The sequence below is a fragment of the Lampetra planeri genome, chromosome 14 (genome assembly GCF_965212315.1).
Source record: "Lampetra planeri chromosome 14, kcLamPlan1.2.h2, whole genome shotgun sequence".
Classification (NCBI taxonomy): domain Eukaryota; kingdom Metazoa; phylum Chordata; class Hyperoartia; order Petromyzontiformes; family Petromyzontidae; genus Lampetra; species Lampetra planeri.
Window position 1 is genome coordinate 7,296,314 of NC_136120.1, and position 19,807 is coordinate 7,316,120.

The 19,807-nt window shown below is 47.3% G+C and overlaps 1 protein-coding gene across 1 annotated transcript in view; it reads left to right on the plus strand.

Annotated features, from left to right (window-relative positions):
- LOC144722258 (uncharacterized) overlaps positions 1–19,807 on the plus strand; it is a 79,137-nt gene that overhangs the window by 29,216 nt on the left and 30,114 nt on the right. The window contains exons 8-13 of the mRNA XM_078600351.1: positions 2,830–2,931; positions 7,361–7,459; positions 10,623–10,823; positions 14,021–14,122; positions 17,314–17,412; positions 18,766–18,894. Coding sequence (XP_078456477.1) covers positions 2,830–2,931; positions 7,361–7,459; positions 10,623–10,823; positions 14,021–14,122; positions 17,314–17,412; positions 18,766–18,894 — 732 coding nt within the window. The remainder of the gene's footprint in view (positions 1–2,829; positions 2,932–7,360; positions 7,460–10,622; positions 10,824–14,020; positions 14,123–17,313; positions 17,413–18,765; positions 18,895–19,807) is intronic.

Here is a 19,807-nt window from a genome sequence, read left to right on the forward strand (position 1 = left end):
GACTGAGATGCCTGGCCGATGCGCCACCTGTGGGCCCTACTTGTGCCACTGGCACGCACACTCGCGCACGCACGCAGGGGGGGGAGGGGGGGGACCAGAGCAGTACAGTATCTCGGTCCAAACACCAGACGTGAGTTGTTTTTCAAAAATAAAATAACAACACAAACTGTGCGCTTGGTCGGATGCCCGGGGATTAAACGTGCGTGCAAAGCAGCGTGACAGCAAGGGGGGAACGGGAGAGCGGTGGTGTGGAGGAGGCGGACGGGGAGAGTGGGAGCCGGGGTTGTAGAGGAGTCGGGGTAGGTGGTGAGGTGAGGGTGAGGGGTGGCAGTGGTGAGGACAGAGAACGTCTCCGCAGAAGGTTTTGGATTCGACACGGGCGCAGGGGCTTTCGTGACCCAATGTGATTCGCGGTTGATTTTTTGGTTCAGATCGCGTGAGTAAAACGCGCGTCGTAAGCCCTCCTCCACCCAACGCAGACGATGAATGAAGTTGTCCCGTGAACAAACGTGACTAATGTATTACTGCTTCAGCGCACCGGTGATTTGGAGAGTAATCCACAGCACTGAACATTCGGTGTCGACGTTTTGCTGGCAGTTACAACCAGTATCTTTGGGTAGTTGTCAGAATTGTAGGGCTTTTAGTTTAACAATAAAATCATAGTTGTGACCATATTAAAACAATTTGTCTAAACAATTATTAACCGCTTTCAATAAAAGGCTACAAACATTCGGAATTTGGAATTAATGTGCAGGGCTTTACTCATACGGGCGATGGGGTCGCTGTTCATTTCATTGGCAGTACTGAACCAGCATTGGAAATTCCACATTCCTATGACAGAGTGCAATCCGTTCTAAGGATGATTACGACTCCTGAAAGCGTGGTACCGTATTCCCCATTTCATAACACGCTCCACAAAGTAAGACGTACCCCAAAACGTTTGCCCGCTAGTCAACAACATTACAACAACCACCCAAACAACAACCGCCATTCACCACTAAGTAGCGGTGACATCACCACGACGCTTGTGCCAGGCCATGTGCACCTTGAGGCCACGTGAAGTGTCGAACGCCCGCTGGCAGGAGGCCACCGGTCGACTGACTGAGATGACAACCACCCCCACACACGCACTCGACGACTAGATAATAAGACGCACCCCCGACTCTTGTTTTTGACAGGTTAAAAAAAACGAAGTCTTGTCGCAGAAGGGATACGTGGGCTAAGTTAACCGGTGTGCTGACATTGTAGGTCACGACCTCTTCCGATCGTGAGTCGAGCACTCTGCCAACGCTGGTGCCCAGCTGTAGCGCTGCGAGTGTGTGGGCTGATGTGGTGTAGCGGTGGTGTAGCGCTATGAAGCCGGCGATCCGGGTTCGATTCCCGCTCACGGCCCACACCGATGACAATTATCTGAACCGGTCCTGGGCCTCCCCGAGGTCGACTCAGTCTCAAATGAGTACCTGGTGCGGTGAGACAAAGGCGGCCGGGCGTGGACCTGGCCACCCACCCCCTCGTGTACCGTGCCGGCCTTCATAGGTGCTCGCTAACGGCACTCGCCCTAACAGTTTGTTAAGGCTACACGGGGGATCTTTGTCTTTGTGGACTGCTGCAATCCTCATTGGGTGTGGGTGGCTATGGAGTCAGGGCGGACGCATGACGGTCACACATGTGACATTGGACTGTACTCGTAGTGTGTGTTTAGCTTGTGAAGGTAACGGTTCCTGCAAAGGTAGTTGGCATTCGTTCAGGTTCCCTTCTGACTGGGTGCACCCACGCACAGCAGGCCCCAGACAAGGATGCCCTGTTTGCCGCCCATGTGCACCTTAGGGGCAAGCAGTGTTAGCAAGCTCCTATTACGGCTGGCTAGTCACACCGCACCCAGCCACTCCTGTCTCCCCGGGGTTGATATTTACATGCTGCACGAACCATTTGAGGCTGAGTTGACCTCGCGAAGGTAGGCTACCCTTGTTTTTCATGGAAGGGAATCAAACCCGTGCCACGGGGTTGTAGCAATAGACAGACAGACATACCTTATTTCAGCTGGCAAGGCCCACTGAGCTCAGAAGCATTTTTTTTAATTCGGTTTTGGACCACAGCAAGCAGACCATTGCTTCATGGCTTCACCACAAAGACACATAGAAAGATCCCCTGTATAGCCTTAACGGACTGTTGGGGCAAGTGCTGTTAGCGAGCACCTCTGAAGGCCGGCACGCACACGAGGGGGTGGGTAGCCAGCACCACGCCCGACCGCCTTTGTCTCCCCAGTGGCAATGTTTTTACACACCACACCAGGTACTCATTTGAGGCTGAGTCGACCTAGGACTGGTTCAGGACTGGTTCAGATTATCGTCACTGGTGTTGGTCGTGAGCAGGAATCGTACTCGGGTCGCCGAGTTCGTAGCGACGCGTGCTAAACGCTACACGACCGCTCTCCACTCACACACATGCACGTGCATGCATTCTCAAATGAGAAGTCTGTTTTTAACGCTTTCCCAAATTCCCAATGAGGTGGAACGTGTCCACGCATTTGCTCTGTCCGTGAATGCAGTGGGGTGACGATGATCCAATATGAGCAAAACTTTAGTCTTAAGTCGTGTTGCTATTAGGGAATTTGATTCAATCCTTGTTGGAAACCGGCCAAAGGGTTTTCCAAATCTTGAAGACCCAAACCAGAGAAAATGGGACTATTTACAAACATGCTCATGCATTTTGCTTAACAACTACATGTCGGTTTCCGTACTGCTAAATGCATTCGTTAGAGGAGAGGCACATGTTGGAGAGTGTGATTCAATCCACGCCAAGACGTGATTTGTCTTCCCGTTCTCCCAGTGCGACAGGTCTCCGCTGCACATCGCGGCAGAGCGAGGCCACACGGCAGTTGTGGACATTCTCATCGAAAAGTTTAAATCGAACGTGTTCGCAAGAACCAAGGTGCGCGCACGAATACAGCGCAACTTGCATTTGCCTCCACACTGCAAGTGGGAATTCCACATTAACTATCACAGGGGCCAGTCTGTCAATAAATAAACCATAGCTGCAATGTGACAATTGTTTTATTGGCCTGAAGAGACGATCTTCCGAGTGAACTCCAAACGACGATTTGAAATCCACACCTTAATGTCCACATGCGAGTTACAACTTGGCAGTTTGGTAGAAGCGGCGCATTGCATTGTGGTCCCTTCGGCTACCTCACCAAAAAAAACGACTTCGGGGCAACAGAAGAGATTGTGAAGTTTCTTATAATGAATCTGTTTCTGTGGATCGTGACCGTTCGGTAAAGAGAGAGGAGCGGCTTTTTTTTTGTCTTCTTGTTGTTTGTTTCAAATGCTCGCATGGCGACCCCTTGGGACAACGGTGACCAGGGCTGAGGAATTTTTTGCGCCCCCTTAATTTCTAGTGGGACAAGAATGATCCAAAAACGGAGTTGATGTGCTCACATACCGTGTCAACCCATACGCTTTACAACGTATTCTTGTACAGGGAAATTGAGTCTTTCAGGTCCATACGGCATACAGCCCTTTTCAGTACGGGCAAAACAAATTGTTTTGTCTATTTGTTTGTGTTTCTCCCTTGTGATGGGACTTTGCTGGATGAACGTTGCGATTTATAAGGGCCACGGGGTGACCAATAAGGTCTGAATTGGTCTGTAATAAGGTAGGCACTGATAAGGGGTTGACAGGTATGTGCTCATCACAGGGACTCGCGGGGGGGGGGGGGGGAGATCTCTCCTTGCTGAGTGTTCCTCCCCAGCAGTGACTTTCCACATGCTGCGATGTTCGTAGGCATTGCATCATTTCTGGCAGCTTCTGTAAACCCACCACTGTTAACGGACTTGCGCAGAACAAAGCACAGTGGACAATTTGTACTCTCGCTTTCCAGACGCTGGCTGAATTTGGGAATATAAAAAAAACACACAAAACAAAAGATGCTAATTGCACACACACATACAACGTATGTAAGCAGTCAAATTAATGCATGTGTATTGCACAAGGATGTGTAATACATATGCACATGTTTGGAGTATATCAGTCGCAGCCATAATTCATTACCAGCCATGGTCAATCCACTGCTGGATGAAGGGCTTTACAAGCCACTGCCATCTCTCACGAACCTGCGATGATAACAAAGACAAAGATCCCCCGTATAGCCTTAATATGCCGTTGGAGCAGGTGCTATTAGCGAGCACCTATAAAGGCCGAAACGGCACACGAGGGGCTGAGTGGCCACCATCATGCCCGACCGCCTTTGTCTCCCCAGTGGCGATGTTTACACACTGCACCAGGTACTCATTTGAGGCCGAGTCGACATAGTTGAGGCCCAGGACTGGTTCAGATATTTGTCACTGGTGTTGGCCGTGAGCGGGAATTGAACTCTGGTCGCCGGGTTCGTAGCGCTACGCCTCGCATCTACACACGACCAGAGTGCAGCAGCGCTCCATCTCTGCAGCAGACGGACTCCCGGATGCGTTCCAATCCTTGGCTGCCACTCCGTCATTATTCTTGACCATCGGCCATCGGCCCTTCTAGGCGTGACGTGTCCTGTCCATGCCCATTGATGTCGTTTACCTGCATTATGTCCTCCAATCAACATGTGCAATCAGGAGTGACTTAAACTCCTGGTTGTAGATTCTCCATTGGGAGTTGTTGAAAACTGTTAACGTCGTTATTGTTACGTAGTGGCAAGCTAAGAGTAGTTGCCATAAAGAGACTGGTCTCTACTGTAGGAATGTGGCATTTCCACCAACGAATGTGAGCACTACACCACACCCTTTTGAGCAGGTACAAATTTTCAGGCACAAGTCGGTCCAAAGTAACAATTTACATTGAAGCCAATTTAATTCGACATGGCATTAAGGCAGCACGATTTCACGTATTTACTTTAGCTTCCTATGCACTCGGTGTGTGTGTATATATATTAGTATAATAGTGTAATCCTGGCCTTCTCCCAGTCGGTGAGAAACCACCCATTCAACAGCAAAGCAACTGACATCCAAGGGTGCACCTTGGTTGTCAGGTGGTGTCTTCGACTACCTGGAGACAGAGTGTGGCAAAGCGATGCCGGTGAATCTCGTTGTACAACAGCAAACAGCAAGCTGCAGCGGCAACTGCAGGGTGATTAATACGAGTCCACTCAGAGGCTGTTTCCTCTGGCGCTTTCACATCGAGTGGCATCAGGGCAAGCCCACCTTTTCCTCAAGCATGACAGAAGAAAACACTTTAAGCGTTAACCATATCAATGATAATTAATTGCTGAACCCGTTTGGTTGGCGAGATGTTAACTACCTTGTCTGGTATGCAGGAGGTCGTGGGTTCGATCCCGACCCTAACGCCTGTATATTTGGAGTTTCCGTGTCTCTCTCTCCCCGTGGTTGCGTGGATTTTTCTCCGGGTCCTCCGGTTTTCCCCTCAACATTTAGAAACGTGTATTTAGAGTATTTGGCTGCAATACATTTACACGTGATAAGCCACTTTGTTGAGCTATCATTTGTGGTCAGGTCGCTTCTAAAAAAAGAGCTGCATAGCTCAAGTGCGCCTGACCTGGTAAAATAAAAAAAATAGTTTAATAGTTTAAGCCTTCGACTCCTGGAGACAGAGAGTGGAAAAGTGAGGCCGATTAAGCTCATTGTGCAGGAGCAGCAGCAGCAAACAGCAGCAACGGCAGGGTGATTACTATCAACACACTCAGAGGTTGTTTCCTCTGGCGCTTTCACATCGAGTAGCATCAGGGCAAGCCCACCTTTTCCTCGAGCATGACAGAGGAAAACACTTTAAGCTCCAAGTTGACCTTATCAATAATAATTGCTGAACCCATTGGTCGCTTTCTACAGCAGTTAATTGCAAGGGGCCTGTATAGTGCGCTGTTGGATAGATCGTGTAAGGGAATAACAATATTAAGAATAATATGTACCAGGGTGCACACAGCAAGGTACTGTATGTACCAGAGGTGGATTTAAAACAAAATTCCCAGGGTAGGAGGGTAGGCCACGGTCCTTTCAAGCTTTTCAAACGGGGAGCTACATTAATCATGATAATAAAAATGAAATGTATTTACTCTGCAAAATATCAATAAAATAACAGCTTCTTCAGGGTCTCAAGGGCTTGGGGGTGGAGGGGAATTGCCCCGATCACCCCATTTAATCCGACACTGGTACGGCACATGCATCCTGCACATAAATAACCACAACAATCCACACTCATGCAGTACACATGTATGGTGGCCCAGTGGTAACACTTGTTCCTCACAGCATGATGACCCTCAGTTCGGGGAGGGTGGGGAGGGGCTGGGTGGGGAGGGGAGGGTGGGGAGGGTGGGGAGTGTGGGAGGGGTGGGGCTGGGTGGGGAGGGGTGGGGCTGGGTGGGGAGTGGCTGGTCACCCCGTGGTGCCCTTATAAAACTCAACGTTTAACCTACTCACGCCGGCTTGTACCCGCCCTCAAAGTCGGGCATATTTGCAGACTACACCACGCCACCGTTGACTCTGGCAATTGACCGAGCAACCCAACGTTCCTACCAGCTTCCTCTGCAGGAATGTGTTATACAACATAACTACTTTTGCAATATCGTGTCTGTTTTTCCATTGAGTAAGTTTCCTGTTATCTAATTTAACAACCAGTAATATGATATACCTTACAAATCCTATACTAATATTTGGAAACCAAAACTAGACAGTTCTAGAATGTTTAAGTGTGTAGCTAGAGGACTGTTCTTACCAGAACTGTGAAACAAACTTGTCGATGTACAAGTTTAATATTGTTAACTGCTGTGTCGGATACAACTCAGTGAATAGAATGTTAACCAAAACATAACGAATTAAATCAAAGGAATCCACGAAAAAAAACCCACGATGGTTTAGGCAAATAATGATACCAAATCTTGCCAAATGAAACATTCCACAAAAGCAGCCAACTTGCCACCACTTTGTCAACATTGCTGACATTTTGACTTAAAGCTTTCGTGACTGCAGGAATTAATATTCATAAATAACAAAAAATAACAAAAAAAACTACGACGTTTCGATCACAACACAAGCGATCGAAACGTCGGAGTTTTTTGTAATTTTTTTGTTATTTTATTTGCACCTATCTACGTGACTTTACCGAAAGACCCAACGAATAGTACTAACATTCTCACTCTTCATGGCCCTGTTTTGCACCTTGTTGATTTTTTACACTGTGAAAAGCTTTATAATGCAGTAGTTTAGACCCAGCACAAGCCCGTATTACATAACCAAGGCGTTTCTGGAAAGGCAGCTTTGTAAATGTGAAATACTGACAGTCTTAAAGCTGCGTGCTTCTTGTGTTTGATCTGCTGTTTGTGTGTTTCCGCGCAGCATGGAATGTAAAATTCTCTCCTGTCGCAGGACGGAAACACGCTGATACACATTGCCGCCATGTGCGGTCATCCTGACACTGCCTTGATGTTCCTGAAGAAGGGAGTCCCTCTGCTCATGCCAAACAAGGTAGAGTTTAACGTAACACAGGTTTTGTTTCCCACAGTCGATGTTACCAGCCAATGTAATTCCAAGTATCCTTGTCTCCATGGTTATCTGCGCACTTATCACCGTAAAAACTCGGCCAGATTACGATGTCGCACTAATCCAATGATCAATAATCAAACAATCAAAACTTGCATTCTTTGAAGGCGCCTTTCTTGAACCAAGGCACATGTACCTCAGTTATTCAAATAATAATAAGGTGTATAATCTTTGGTTCTTTCGGTAAAGTCACTTAGGTATAAGATAAAATAAATTTAATCATAAATTAAAATAAAATTGTGATCAAATGTATGTTATTTTCAACCTACGTGACTTTACCGAAAGAACCTGCAGTCACGAAAACTTCAAATCTAAATCAGGTGTATCTCAACAGTGTTTTCCTATTGTACCCTTGTGAATTATATAGGAAGAAAAATACAACGAAGTTTTTTAATTAGTAATGTAGTTCCAAGTCATTAAAAAGAGCAAAGGAACAACAACTGAAACGTGCACAGAGAACCACGGAGAGACAGAATGAGGAACACGGAGATTCAGTTTGTTATTGAAACTGTGACTAAAAGTAAGTGGGCGTGTGCAGGACACATTGCTAGAATGCTTGATGGCAGTTTAACAACAATAATATACTTGTGGTATGGCAGGCAAGGAATGAAACGGGGATTCGAGAGAACGTGCCAGCAGAGATAGAGCGAGGGGATCAGCCAGTGTGCAAGGGGTGAGGTGCATTATCACATCACAGGATTGTGAGAAATGGTGGCGACTTGGGGAGGCGTTCATTCAGCAGTGGATTCACCAAAGCTGATGATAATGGAAGTGCTATTGTGTATGTGTGGGAATTGAAGGTAGCCACGAGAGAGAGAGTAATGGGAGTTGGTTGGGTGGTTCAAAGTTGGAGTGCTGAGCTGACACCGCTGGGATCCTGGGTTCAAATCCAGGGGGCCGCATGTTGTTGAGTAATAACTGCGCCAGCAAACAAAACACATCACGTTAACACACTCTCTGGCTCTTTCGGTAAAGTCACGTAGGTAGAAAAAATAATATAAAGAACACGACATTTCGGTTGCAACACAAGCGGCCGTCATCAGGTGAGAAAGAATGATCTGCTGTTGTGGCTTTAAATAGGCACGGGGGAGGGGAGAGGGGGAAGGGGAGGGGTTGGGGTTTTGTAGAGTTGTGCTTTTTTCTACCTACGTGACATTACCGAAAGAACCAGATAGTATGGATTCCTGCAGTCACGAAAGCTTCAAATCAACATCACGTTAAATTTGTTTCTGCCCTTAAGTTGGCTAAATTACAGCTCTGTGAATAAGAAATGTATGTTGTCCTATCGAACATTACTCTGATATTGCAGAGCGGGTGAGAAAGTGCTGCCATCTGCTGTGTGGATCAGGTCACTTGAAGTGGTTTCAGAGGTAGCTCATTGATATCCGCTTCTGTGGGCTGTTCTCTAACACAAAGGGTTGCACTTGCTCTGAGAGAGATCTGAATGGGTGTTTTGTCTCAGGACATGACGTCAATAACGCAATCGGGATATTTATTTTTACCAAGATATTTAGGTTATATGTCACAGGTACTCTGAAAAGAGATTGAAGCTTTGTTAATAGGGGAACAAATAATTGAAAGGCTTAGCCTTGAGATTTTAAGTGCACCGCCACAGTTTCCACTTGTGATGTCAAAGCTACGCAGGAGCTATTTCTACCCTATTCAGATTGTGGCAGCCCAATTACCGTGACATTGTAATGATGCACAGTGCCTTGCGGCATCTGCTCCATTTTAAGCTGTTATCATTGGTCTCCAGCCTGCACACACCTTTCAGTCTGATGAAATCAAATAATTAGTACACTTGTTATTTGCACCAATCTTAAAGTGCAAGGCTATATTGAAGGTGCTATGTTTCACAGACGATTATAGTCTGCACGAGTTTTATAGAATGGGGCAATGCTGCTCTGTGGCTTTACCCCATTCAGGCTATGTGCAAGAACTGTCATCGGTCTAAATTGGCAAAGTTGGACCATGATGCTGGCACACGTGGCCAAAACTTTTGACCAATAGCATCACGGGATCTGCGACATCCATTGCGAAGCGGACGACATCTATTTTCTGATCAATACACCCGCAGAGTATTAACCAGGGCGGCCATTGGACTCGTACCATGAACTTTTCCTGCAACAAACGACATTCGCAGAAATAATCGGAATTGGTTTTCTGCTCTACGTTGGCCCACGGAACCCAAGTGCATGGAGAGGACTTTAAAAGTTGACAGCACAGCATCCTGGAATTGGGAGCTAGTCTTTGAGACAGAAGTAGATTTGAACGCAGCACTGCCATGGGCTCGTGTTGCCACATGTTCTGCTTTCCCCAGGACATCCTCTTGTTGAGTCATAGCTGTCCTGGGAAATCTGTCAGTCTTCCAGGGATATTAAACATCGTGTTTGTTTTTATCAGCTGCACTATAGTATGTATGTATATATGTTGAAATTATTTCGCACCGTTTTTAGCCACCTACGCTAATTGGAGATGTGGGGGCAGGACAACAAACTAAACGCAAAAATCTGTTCTAAAGAAAATATTTTTCAATCCAGATTTAGTCATAGTAAAACATCACTCAAAGCAATGCATTTGCATCGAATTATCCAGTTTTTCTAATTATTGCGGGATAATTTTCATATTCTCATTGCGTGCCTTGGGTATTTTTGTATTGTTATGTATCTCAGAGGTGACAACCCTCGCAAAGGATGGGCGCGGGGGTGGCGAGATGTTAACTACATCGCCTGATATACGGGAGGTTGTGGGTTCGATCCTGAACCTGATGTTTGTATATTTGGAGTTTGTATGTCTCTCTCCCCGTGGTCGTGTGGATTTTTCTCCGGGTCCTCCGGTTTTCCCCTCCACATTTAGAATCATGCATTTAGAATATTTGGCTGCTAAAGAATTTCCACGTGTTAAGCCACTTCGCTGAACTGTCATTTGTGGCCAGATCGCTTCTGAAAAATAACGCTATAGCTCAGTGGGCCTTACCTGGTTTAAAAAAAAAAGATACCCGGTAAAATTAAGAATAGTTTAGAGTTTAAAATAGGACACATTTCTAATTTTGACCGCGTCGCGACACGGTACGTACCGCCCGTCGCAGGCTGGCGCGGTGTGCCTGCATGCCGCCGCGGCCAGGGGCCACGTGACCGTGGTGAAGGCGCTGCTGCTCAAGGGGGCTCTGGTGGACGCGCTCACGAGGGACAAGCGAACGGCGCTGCACATCGCCGTGCAGAACTGCAAGCCGCCCGTCGTGCAGATGCTGCTCGGCTTCGGGGCGCAGGTTCATCTCAAGGGCGGCAAGGTGCGAATTTTCCTTGCGGTGGGGAAAGTTAAAAAAATAAATTTGGTTTGCCCCTGGTCGGCAATTATCGGTGTTTTGGAAGTCACGGTTGAGAGGTTGCCGGCAATAGCTTTCATGCCACCCGTACATTGTCATCGCATTCCTTTTTTCCTGCTATGTCCTGCAGCTGTTGCACAGGCATCCATATGACTTCTCAAAGATCTGCACGTTCAGCATCTCACCGTCTGGCTTGAGGGCTTCCCCTTGGTCACCCACCTCTGGGTGCCGCCCCAATGCCGGCCTCAGCCACATTGCCTCCCCCTTCATGCACACGCGCCCACCCCTATCGCACCCTCCTTCCTCAATATGTCTACATTGCCCTGTCAGTTTCCATTGCAAGTTCGTGAATTGCCTATCCCAGGGGTTGTCAACTAATATAACAATAAGAGCCATTTATTTTTATAATTCGAAAATTTCAAGAGCCGCAATGCATGTGAATTCGAGACGGCGGTCGTTAATAAATGACGTGACGAAGCAAGCGAGCAGCAGGTTTGCCAACCCCTGGCCTACCCAAACCTATCCTGCCAAGAGGTTTTGAGCATTCTGTGCATCTAAATTCATACGTGATCCACCATACCATGCTTCCAAAGTGATGTGCTACACACACACCACATCCAGCACCCAGTTAATCATTGGGGAGACAAAGGCGGCCAGACATGGGGTGCTGGCCACCCCCTCACGTGCCACGCTGGCCTCTATAGGTGCTTTACAACAGCACTTGCCCCAACAGTATGTTGAAAGCTATACGGTGATCTTTGTCTTTGTACTGTGCTGTTATCTTGGGTGCAGCTGGTTACAAATTAACTGATAATTTGTGAATTATCCTTAAGATGTTTCTCCTGTTTAATTATTAATTCGCATAATTTCCATTAAGTAAGATTAGAGTGTGATAATTATTCATCCACCTTGACTCCTGATTAGGCTTTTTGAACGAGTCATTAGTTTCTCAGCAGCTGGACAATTGGACCACGTGTTATAAAGGGCACTTCACATGCGATGTACGTCGCGGCCATCGTGAAGTGGTCAGTGCAGTGGACTGGGCGATCCAGAGGTCACCAGTTCGATGTCCCGGCGCGGCAGTTGAAGCAACGGGGCAGGTTTCTTAAATCCCCGCGCCGTTGTCCACGCAGCAAGTATAAATGGGTAACACTGCCGCAGTTGGTCGATCGGCAGTCCCCGTGCGGGGGGGTAAATCGTGGGTACTTCCACCTCTTCCTTGATATTTGGCGTGCGTTGAATGTATAGCGAGCGGCAGCGGCGTAACATTATCAGCTCAGGGGGTGAGGCGATCGGTCAGTTGGGGCCCCGATATTAGATTTGCGCAAATTGCGAAAGCCAAAATTTACCGCCAGAATTCAATTGAAATTAAACGCGGAACGTACATGAATGCATTTTCATGAAAAAAAATCGAAACTGCGTATTAAATCAGTGTTTGGTCTTTTACACTGTTTTCATATTATTAGGTTTTTTTCGGTAAAGTCACGTAGGTAAACAAATTTTAATTAATAAAGTAAAATAAAAATAAAATAAAAATCACGACGTTTCGGAGGCAACACAAGCTTCCGTCTTCAGGTGGAACCGTCACAGCACGATTGCTGTATCAAGATTTTATTAATTTTAATTTAATTTTTTTACCTACGTGACTTTACCGAAAAAACCTAAGAATATGAATCCTTGCAGTCACGAAAGCTTCAAATCTAGAACTTTTACACTGTTGTTGAAAACACATCTAATGTTGGTTGTCAAGGGGGCCCCAACTCGTCGCTTTTGTCACCGTGGGGGGGGGGGGGGGTGCTAAGCACCCCTGCCTGCCCGACACGAGTCACGCTGCTATCGATTACAACATTGCAGGGCTGCACCTTTACTTGTTACATGCCTTGTGAATGGTTCTTTCCACTCAACCTACATGGGCGCATGTGCGCATCACATTCCCCTGGGATCCAGCAAGAATGAACTGTCAACGGACTGACATCCACCTCTCACCCACTCCAGAGGCGTTATATGAGAACAGACTGAAAAGCACCTGATGGCTCTATAAAAAAAAAATATATATATAATGCCTGGTTTGCATGTTGGTGAAAAAATATTTCCCCCCCCCCACTGAATTTATCAAGACAATCAATTTGTCAGAAAGTTTTGGAAATTCGGCTACCTGTTGTGCCAAGCATTGTAAAAACGCTGCATTTCCACTATTGCATTACTTATGTACACGTGGTCACTCAGTGTTTCAGAGCAGGTGAGAAACTGCAAGCAACCATTGACTGGCACGGTAGGGGGACGTGGGTGGCTGGGCTGCATTGTGGGTGCAGCGCCAAACTCGCACTCAGTTGCATTATCAGTCCCTTATTTGCCCAGGGTCAATACCACGAGTACCCCTTTGTGAGAAGTCAACAGTGGGCAATGTTTAGGGGCACCGAGAATGTGAGATTTTCACCTGGCCGGGCCTCGGAAAGGTGAAGAGAGCAGGGAAACACACCTGGGTTTTTGGGTTCCGCTGGAGGATTTAGAGACGGTTTATAAAATGGGATTGCTGTTAAAGACGGTGACAAGTGATTGTGTTTCCATTTCTAGTTGGCATTTTCCTGCGAAAAAATCACGAATATTTACGTTCCAAAAAAATCCCCATGGACATGCAGTTATATTATTATTATATATGTTTATTGAGGCTTCTAGTGTAATGAATACGAACGGAATTCAATTGGTAACACCTACCCAATAAACATGCAACAGTAGCGCCAACATTGGCATGTGGTTGCAACCGTTCCACCAACGTTGGTGCAACTCTGCGTGTTTACCGGGTACTGGTATCAGTGACGTTTAAACTGGCTCTGTGGGTGGGGTTAAGCTGACATGAAATTTGTATCAATAACAACAAAAAATCAATAATCCTACATGAGAATGATATATATATAATACATCTTAATTCCTTTTAAGGAATTTTTTTTAAAATGTTTCCTTTTAAGGCAGTGTCATTGACGAATGTGTTGAGCGTTTTGTTGACAGTTACCGAGAGGCATTAACAATGATGGTGACAGGGGTGCATTCCACCCTTTCGAAAGAACGCGAGGCCACGACGAACCGTGGATGGCACAGTGAGCGTTCCACGCACTGCATCGACTCATTCTTCCCTCTGCGTTCTTTCTTTCGTTCTCCGCCAGGCCCAGGAGACGCCTCTGCACATCGCCGCGCAGGTCAAGGAGGGCGAGAAGGTTGCCGACATGCTGCTGAAGAGCGGCGCCGACGTGAATGCGGAGCAGGAGGTGACACGCACCCACCACGATGCCTTTTAAAAAAATGTTTTATTTCAACTCAACGATCACAGAACAAGAAGTGTGGGGGGTGGTGGTGGGGAGGGGACATTACACCCCGCAAGCAGAAGCCCGAGATCGGCGTGGCAGGGCTTGGTGACGAGAGGCGGGTTGGGATCTCCACAGTACCCGTGTCCTGGAGCCTCTAGCACAGAAGTGAAAGAAGTTTATCATGGGGCAGTGGGTGGAGGTGGTAAGGGAGAAGATAACTCACGTGAAAGGGAAGGAAGGGGGAGGGTAAAGAGATGACGAGGGGAGGAGGGGAGGGAAACAAGGGAAAATGCATTTAATAAAACGCCACAAGTAAAATAACTTACGCGCGACGCGTGAGATTGTGAACTTACGCCCCTCAGTATGATCTGCTCCTGCCAGTTCTCAGCACCGCCTGTCTCGAAACAAAACTCACTGTGACGTGGCGAGGCGATAACACCCGTGCATCACGACAAGGAGGACCCGGGTTCGATGCCCGCCTCGGGTGCCTCTCCCGTGTGACGTTTGTGTGTTCTCTCCCCTCGTTCGCAATGGGTTTCTTTCAGGTTTCCTTCAGGTTTGTCCGTTGTTTTTCCTCTCGCAGGTAAAATGAAAATCATACGGTGTAACTGGTGTTGGCTAAAACATTCCGATGCTGAAAGATTACCTGCGAAACACTCAATTGGGATTACACGTGGTAACATTAACCCCATAGGGGTCTCATAGGGACAACATTAGTCCTCTGAGCCAGTAACAGCCAAGGTGGCGAGATGTTAACTACCTCTCCTGATATACAGGAGGTCGTGGTTTCGATCCCGACTCTGACGCCTGTATATTTGGAGTTTGCGTGTTTTCCCCGTGGTCGCGCTGATTTTTCTCTGGGTCCTCCGGGTTTCCCTCCACATTTATAAAGACGCATTTAGAGTACATGTCAGCTGTAACATTTGCACACGATAAGCCACTTCGTTGAGCTATCAATTGTGGCGAGGTCACATCTGAAAAAAGTATTCTATGTTAAATGTAATATCGCCTCCACTCAAGCGGGTATCAGAACATTGTACACCAAAATAAAATGCAAAGGCAATGAAATGACGTCGAAGTAAAAGCCATGAGAAAATCGTGAGTCTTGCGCTCACTCCTAAACACCCCGAGGCTCGTGGCGTTCCAGATCACTGCCGGCAAAACATTCCAGATTGAATGTATAAACTGTCAAAATAACTATGTATCTCAGTGGGACTTACCTCATAACAAATATATAGTTTAGCTTAACTCGGATATATTGGGATGAAGCTGGCCAGAATATCTTGATTAAACAAGCTTTATGCGATGGTCTCCGCCTGGACACTAATGACTTCACACACTTTGATTAAAAGCTGGCCCTCAGCAGCATTGAGCCGAAGATGTTAGCTGAGTCACCGCTAATGCACGGAGAGCATCACGCAACGATGGCGTTAACTTAATTGGACCTCGCTCGTCTCAGGGCCAGTGTTATTATGAACACCGGATATCAAATTATTGGAATTCTGCCATCTGCTGCTTCGAAAAAAAACGTTGTATAAAAAAAAGACTTAACACATTCATCAACAAGGTAAAAAATGAAATTAATAAAAATAAAACAATAAAAATCACGACGTTTCGGAGGCAACACAAGTCTCCGTCATCAGGTGGGACCGTCACAGCCAGATTTGCAGCTTTATGCAGCTTTACCGAAAGAACTAAGAGTATGAATCATTGCAGTCACGAAAGCTTCAAATCTAGAATTCATCAACAATACCACGGCCTTAAAATAAAATAATACGTGAGATTTTGGGCAATGGCGCTTCTTGAAGAAAATCGACGTGCTGCTGTGTTCGTGTTGGGTGAAAGTTGGGACTCCTGAAGTAACTCGAGAATCAAGCGCGAGCTTGATGTGTCCTTTTCCAGGCCAGTTCCCTGGCAACGTGATCTCCTCCTGACTGCAGGGAGCTATGGAATGACATTCCTTTGCTTCATGACACGACTGTTTGCACAGTTGAAATATTGCAATCAATATACGTTGAACTCACATTTCCTGCGTGTGGATTAGTTGCGGATTAAGCACGCTTACGAAAAATGTAATTACATACTGTAACGTGATATTACATGCGTATGTGTGTTGGTTCTTTTGTCAGTTGCTTTTTCATACTTTTATCTCTTATTTCCCATTCTTTCTCTTCCCTTTTCTGTGCCTTTTCCCTTAATATTTTATCATTAACTCTGCTCCCCTTACCGTGGTGTGTGCCACGGGTACAACGTTGCTAGTTACAGCCCGATTCGCTCAAGTTGTGGACTGTACGTGTTTTAGCTTTGTCTCGTCAATCCCTCCCACTTTAGCCCAGATCATTGAAACTTTTCCATGATATAAATTATCCGCAGCGTGCTCGATGCGCTACTTGGCAAAAGGTGACATTAGATTGTCTTAAAAATGAAAAAAAGCACTGGCCGTTAATGAAAGCACTGGTTGACTGTACGCAGCCTCAACTGTAGCCATCACGACTCTCAAATGCGCTCCACAAGCCGGCAACCCGAGCATTGTGGTTGTATGCGCCACCTCGTACAGCTGTGGGCAGCAATTATCGCGTGTTATGAGCAGTCAATTAGCTCCTGTAATGACCGGGGATGTGACGAGGATTATTGTTGGATGCAAACGAGGTGGAGCGAGCACCTGTTCCTTTTTTTAAGCGCAGCGCATTTGGCGTGTCAAAACACAACGCAGACATTACAAAACGACACTTGTCGATTTGGATTCCCATCAGAGGTTTCTTTGGTATGGGTTAGATTGCGTAAATATAAATGAGTCGGTAAACCCGCCAACACCCGACACAGCCAATTAGTAAGGTTTGTCACGTACACAGAACGTGCCAATTCCTTACTAGTTCAGCACACCGGTGTGTTGGAGAGTAAACCCACAACATTTACAATCTGAGTACGACGTTTCGCCGGTAATGACAACCAGCTTCATCATCATTGGCATGTTTTGTTTACGTGACTAACTTTACGAATTGGCTGTGTCCGTTGGCGGCGGGTTTATCAACATGTTTATATTCATGTGATCTACCTCCCCCCCAAAAAAAAACCTCTTATTGATTATATTGGTCGCTAAAGCCTACATCTTAAACACATTTGAATTGATTTTCTATTTCTCCCCCCCCCAGAACGGCGAGACTCCGATGCACATCGCCGCAAGACACGGGCACCTGAAGGTGATGCAGCTCCTCATCAGGGAGGGAGGAGATCTTCTGTGGAGATCCAAGGTAAAACTAAACATCGCTGTCTTGTACCACACCCCTGCACACTAAGAAGAAACACACCAGAGTTTTAGTTTGTGCATTCATCCACTGTCAATTCTGGAATCTATATCTGTCGGTCAGATAAGTCTAATGCAGAATTTATGTATCACCAAATTGTTAACCTGTTCAAACCAAAACTCACGTGGTGGTCCTAAGCCATTTGTGGAATTTGGGCGGGGTCAGTCCCTGCTTCGCACGACCACGGCTGAGTATCCATAACGAGACAGATTATACATCATTAGACCACCTTTGCCAGTACCAAAATATAATAATAGGGTTGTTCCCCTTTTTTCTGGCAACAAAACTGAAACCTTTCTACAAGGATTCATGTCTGCATTAACCACAATACTTGCAGTCAAAATGCAAAAAAAAACACTCGGATAATATATGAATTGTCCTTGAAAATGATTAGTCCACACCAGAAACAGCTTTCTTTAGATCCTCGTCTCAATTGTTGCTAGACCAGATGACACCAAAAGGCGTACAGCTCAAATACAGTGCACTATCAAAGTAATGAGGGCTGGGGGTAAGCATCTACATCATTAGACCTCTTTTGCCAGTACCAAAATATAATAAAAGGGGAACAACCCTATTATGAGACAGATTATGTTGTGATGCTGCATTGGCAGTGGTGGAGTTGGTACGTCATGCAGAAACCAAGGTGCGGGAAGCACCACCTACGAGGATGTGAGCAAGGGTGGAATGTACAAGGCAGTGCAGCAAGTAGGTGCTTATTTGCACGTGTTATCTCCGTTTGTGCGCGCGGTGTTCTCTCGGAGCGCTCCGTGGTGCCCGAGGAGGACATCGCTCACAAATATGTACGGGTGGTTTTCGAAACCCACTTTGCTGCACTGCTATGTGCGACGCCAACGATGCCGTCTTGGCATCAGATGGTTTGACTTGGTCAGAAATGTCACCGTTGCATCAGCGACCGGTCTCCTGGCGATTGAGAGCTCAGTCCGAGGGAGGAGACGGCTGTCGCCCTGTGGACGCGTCGCCCCGTCTTGACGCGCAAATGTCCAGCAGCAAAACTGCGCCCTCCGGTTGGCGGGTGACGTTCGAAGCGAGGACTGCGACCGCCCTCGAAGTAATTGCGCCGCCCGTCCGTGATCTGTGGGTCAAACGAATCGCTCGAGACGCCGGTCTAGGGCAGCGGGAGCAGTTTACGCGAACGCTGTCGCAAGACGTCACACGTTTGTCGCAAACGGTCCTTCACTGGCTATGTGGTGATGGATGAGTGAATGTGCGCGGCGGGAACTCGCCGCCCTCGGAGCGTACGGAACGCGACCGCGGTCCCTTTTTGCGCGGCGTCTGCAGGAAGGCAACAATGCACTGCACATCGCCGTGCGGAACTGCCACCTGCACGTGGTGACCAAGATCCTGAACCACCTCGCCAACGAGAAGAGCCACGCGGAGGCCGTCGCCTGCGTCCACCAGGAAAATGAGGTGACGACGCCGCGGGGGGCCGGGGGGGGGTGAGGGGGGGGTGAGGGGGGTGGTCGGTAGGCTCCTCCATCTTCAGCCGAGGGGAACCCCGCGGCTACCGTGGTGCAAATGGTAGCAGACCAGGCCGTTGCGGAGGGGGCTTGTGAAGGACGCCGCTACTGGGCAATTGGAGGCAGTCGCCCTCCGACAACAACGGAGAGTGGAGGAGTGATGCTCGCGAGAACGAGCGGAGCGCCGGGTGTCTAAAATACAGCGAGTTGGCACAGCAGGGGGCATAGCTGGTGCATGTGCAGTCGTCTCATTCAGTTAACCTGGGTCTGTCCCGTGACCTTCTGTCAGCGAGCCTTCGACACGACACGTGGCCTCAAAGTGCACCTGGCCTGGCGCAGGCACCGTGGTGACGTCACCATCAGTGAGTGCGTCACTTAGTGGCGGATGTCAGGTATTGATATTGCTAGTGTTATCGTATTTTCCGGATTATAAGATGCTGCAGAAAGCAAGATGCACACACGCGCACAGCTTTGGGCTCCTTTACAAAACGTTCATGCATTTTGTTATCGGGAGAATTACGGTGCCTTGGAGACTCCACGGAGACTCCTCGGAGACTTCAAGGAGACTCCGAGGAGGCACCGAGAAGATGAAACTGTGTGAACGCGCCGCATCTTAAATGGGGAGAGATCAGAATCTTTATTTATCCTGGAGAAATCCGATGAGCTATGTGTTGCACACTCGAAATGAAGGACGTGGGCAGGTGCTCCAAATCGAGGGCAGACACATTTATTGTGGTTAATAGCAATTTTGGGAAGAACAGCACCGTCACTCTGTAAAATGCACCAGCACATGTGTCACAAACAGCATTTATTTCGAGTCGCCATTAACCATGTGACTGGTGTCCATGTCCGGTTAATCATTA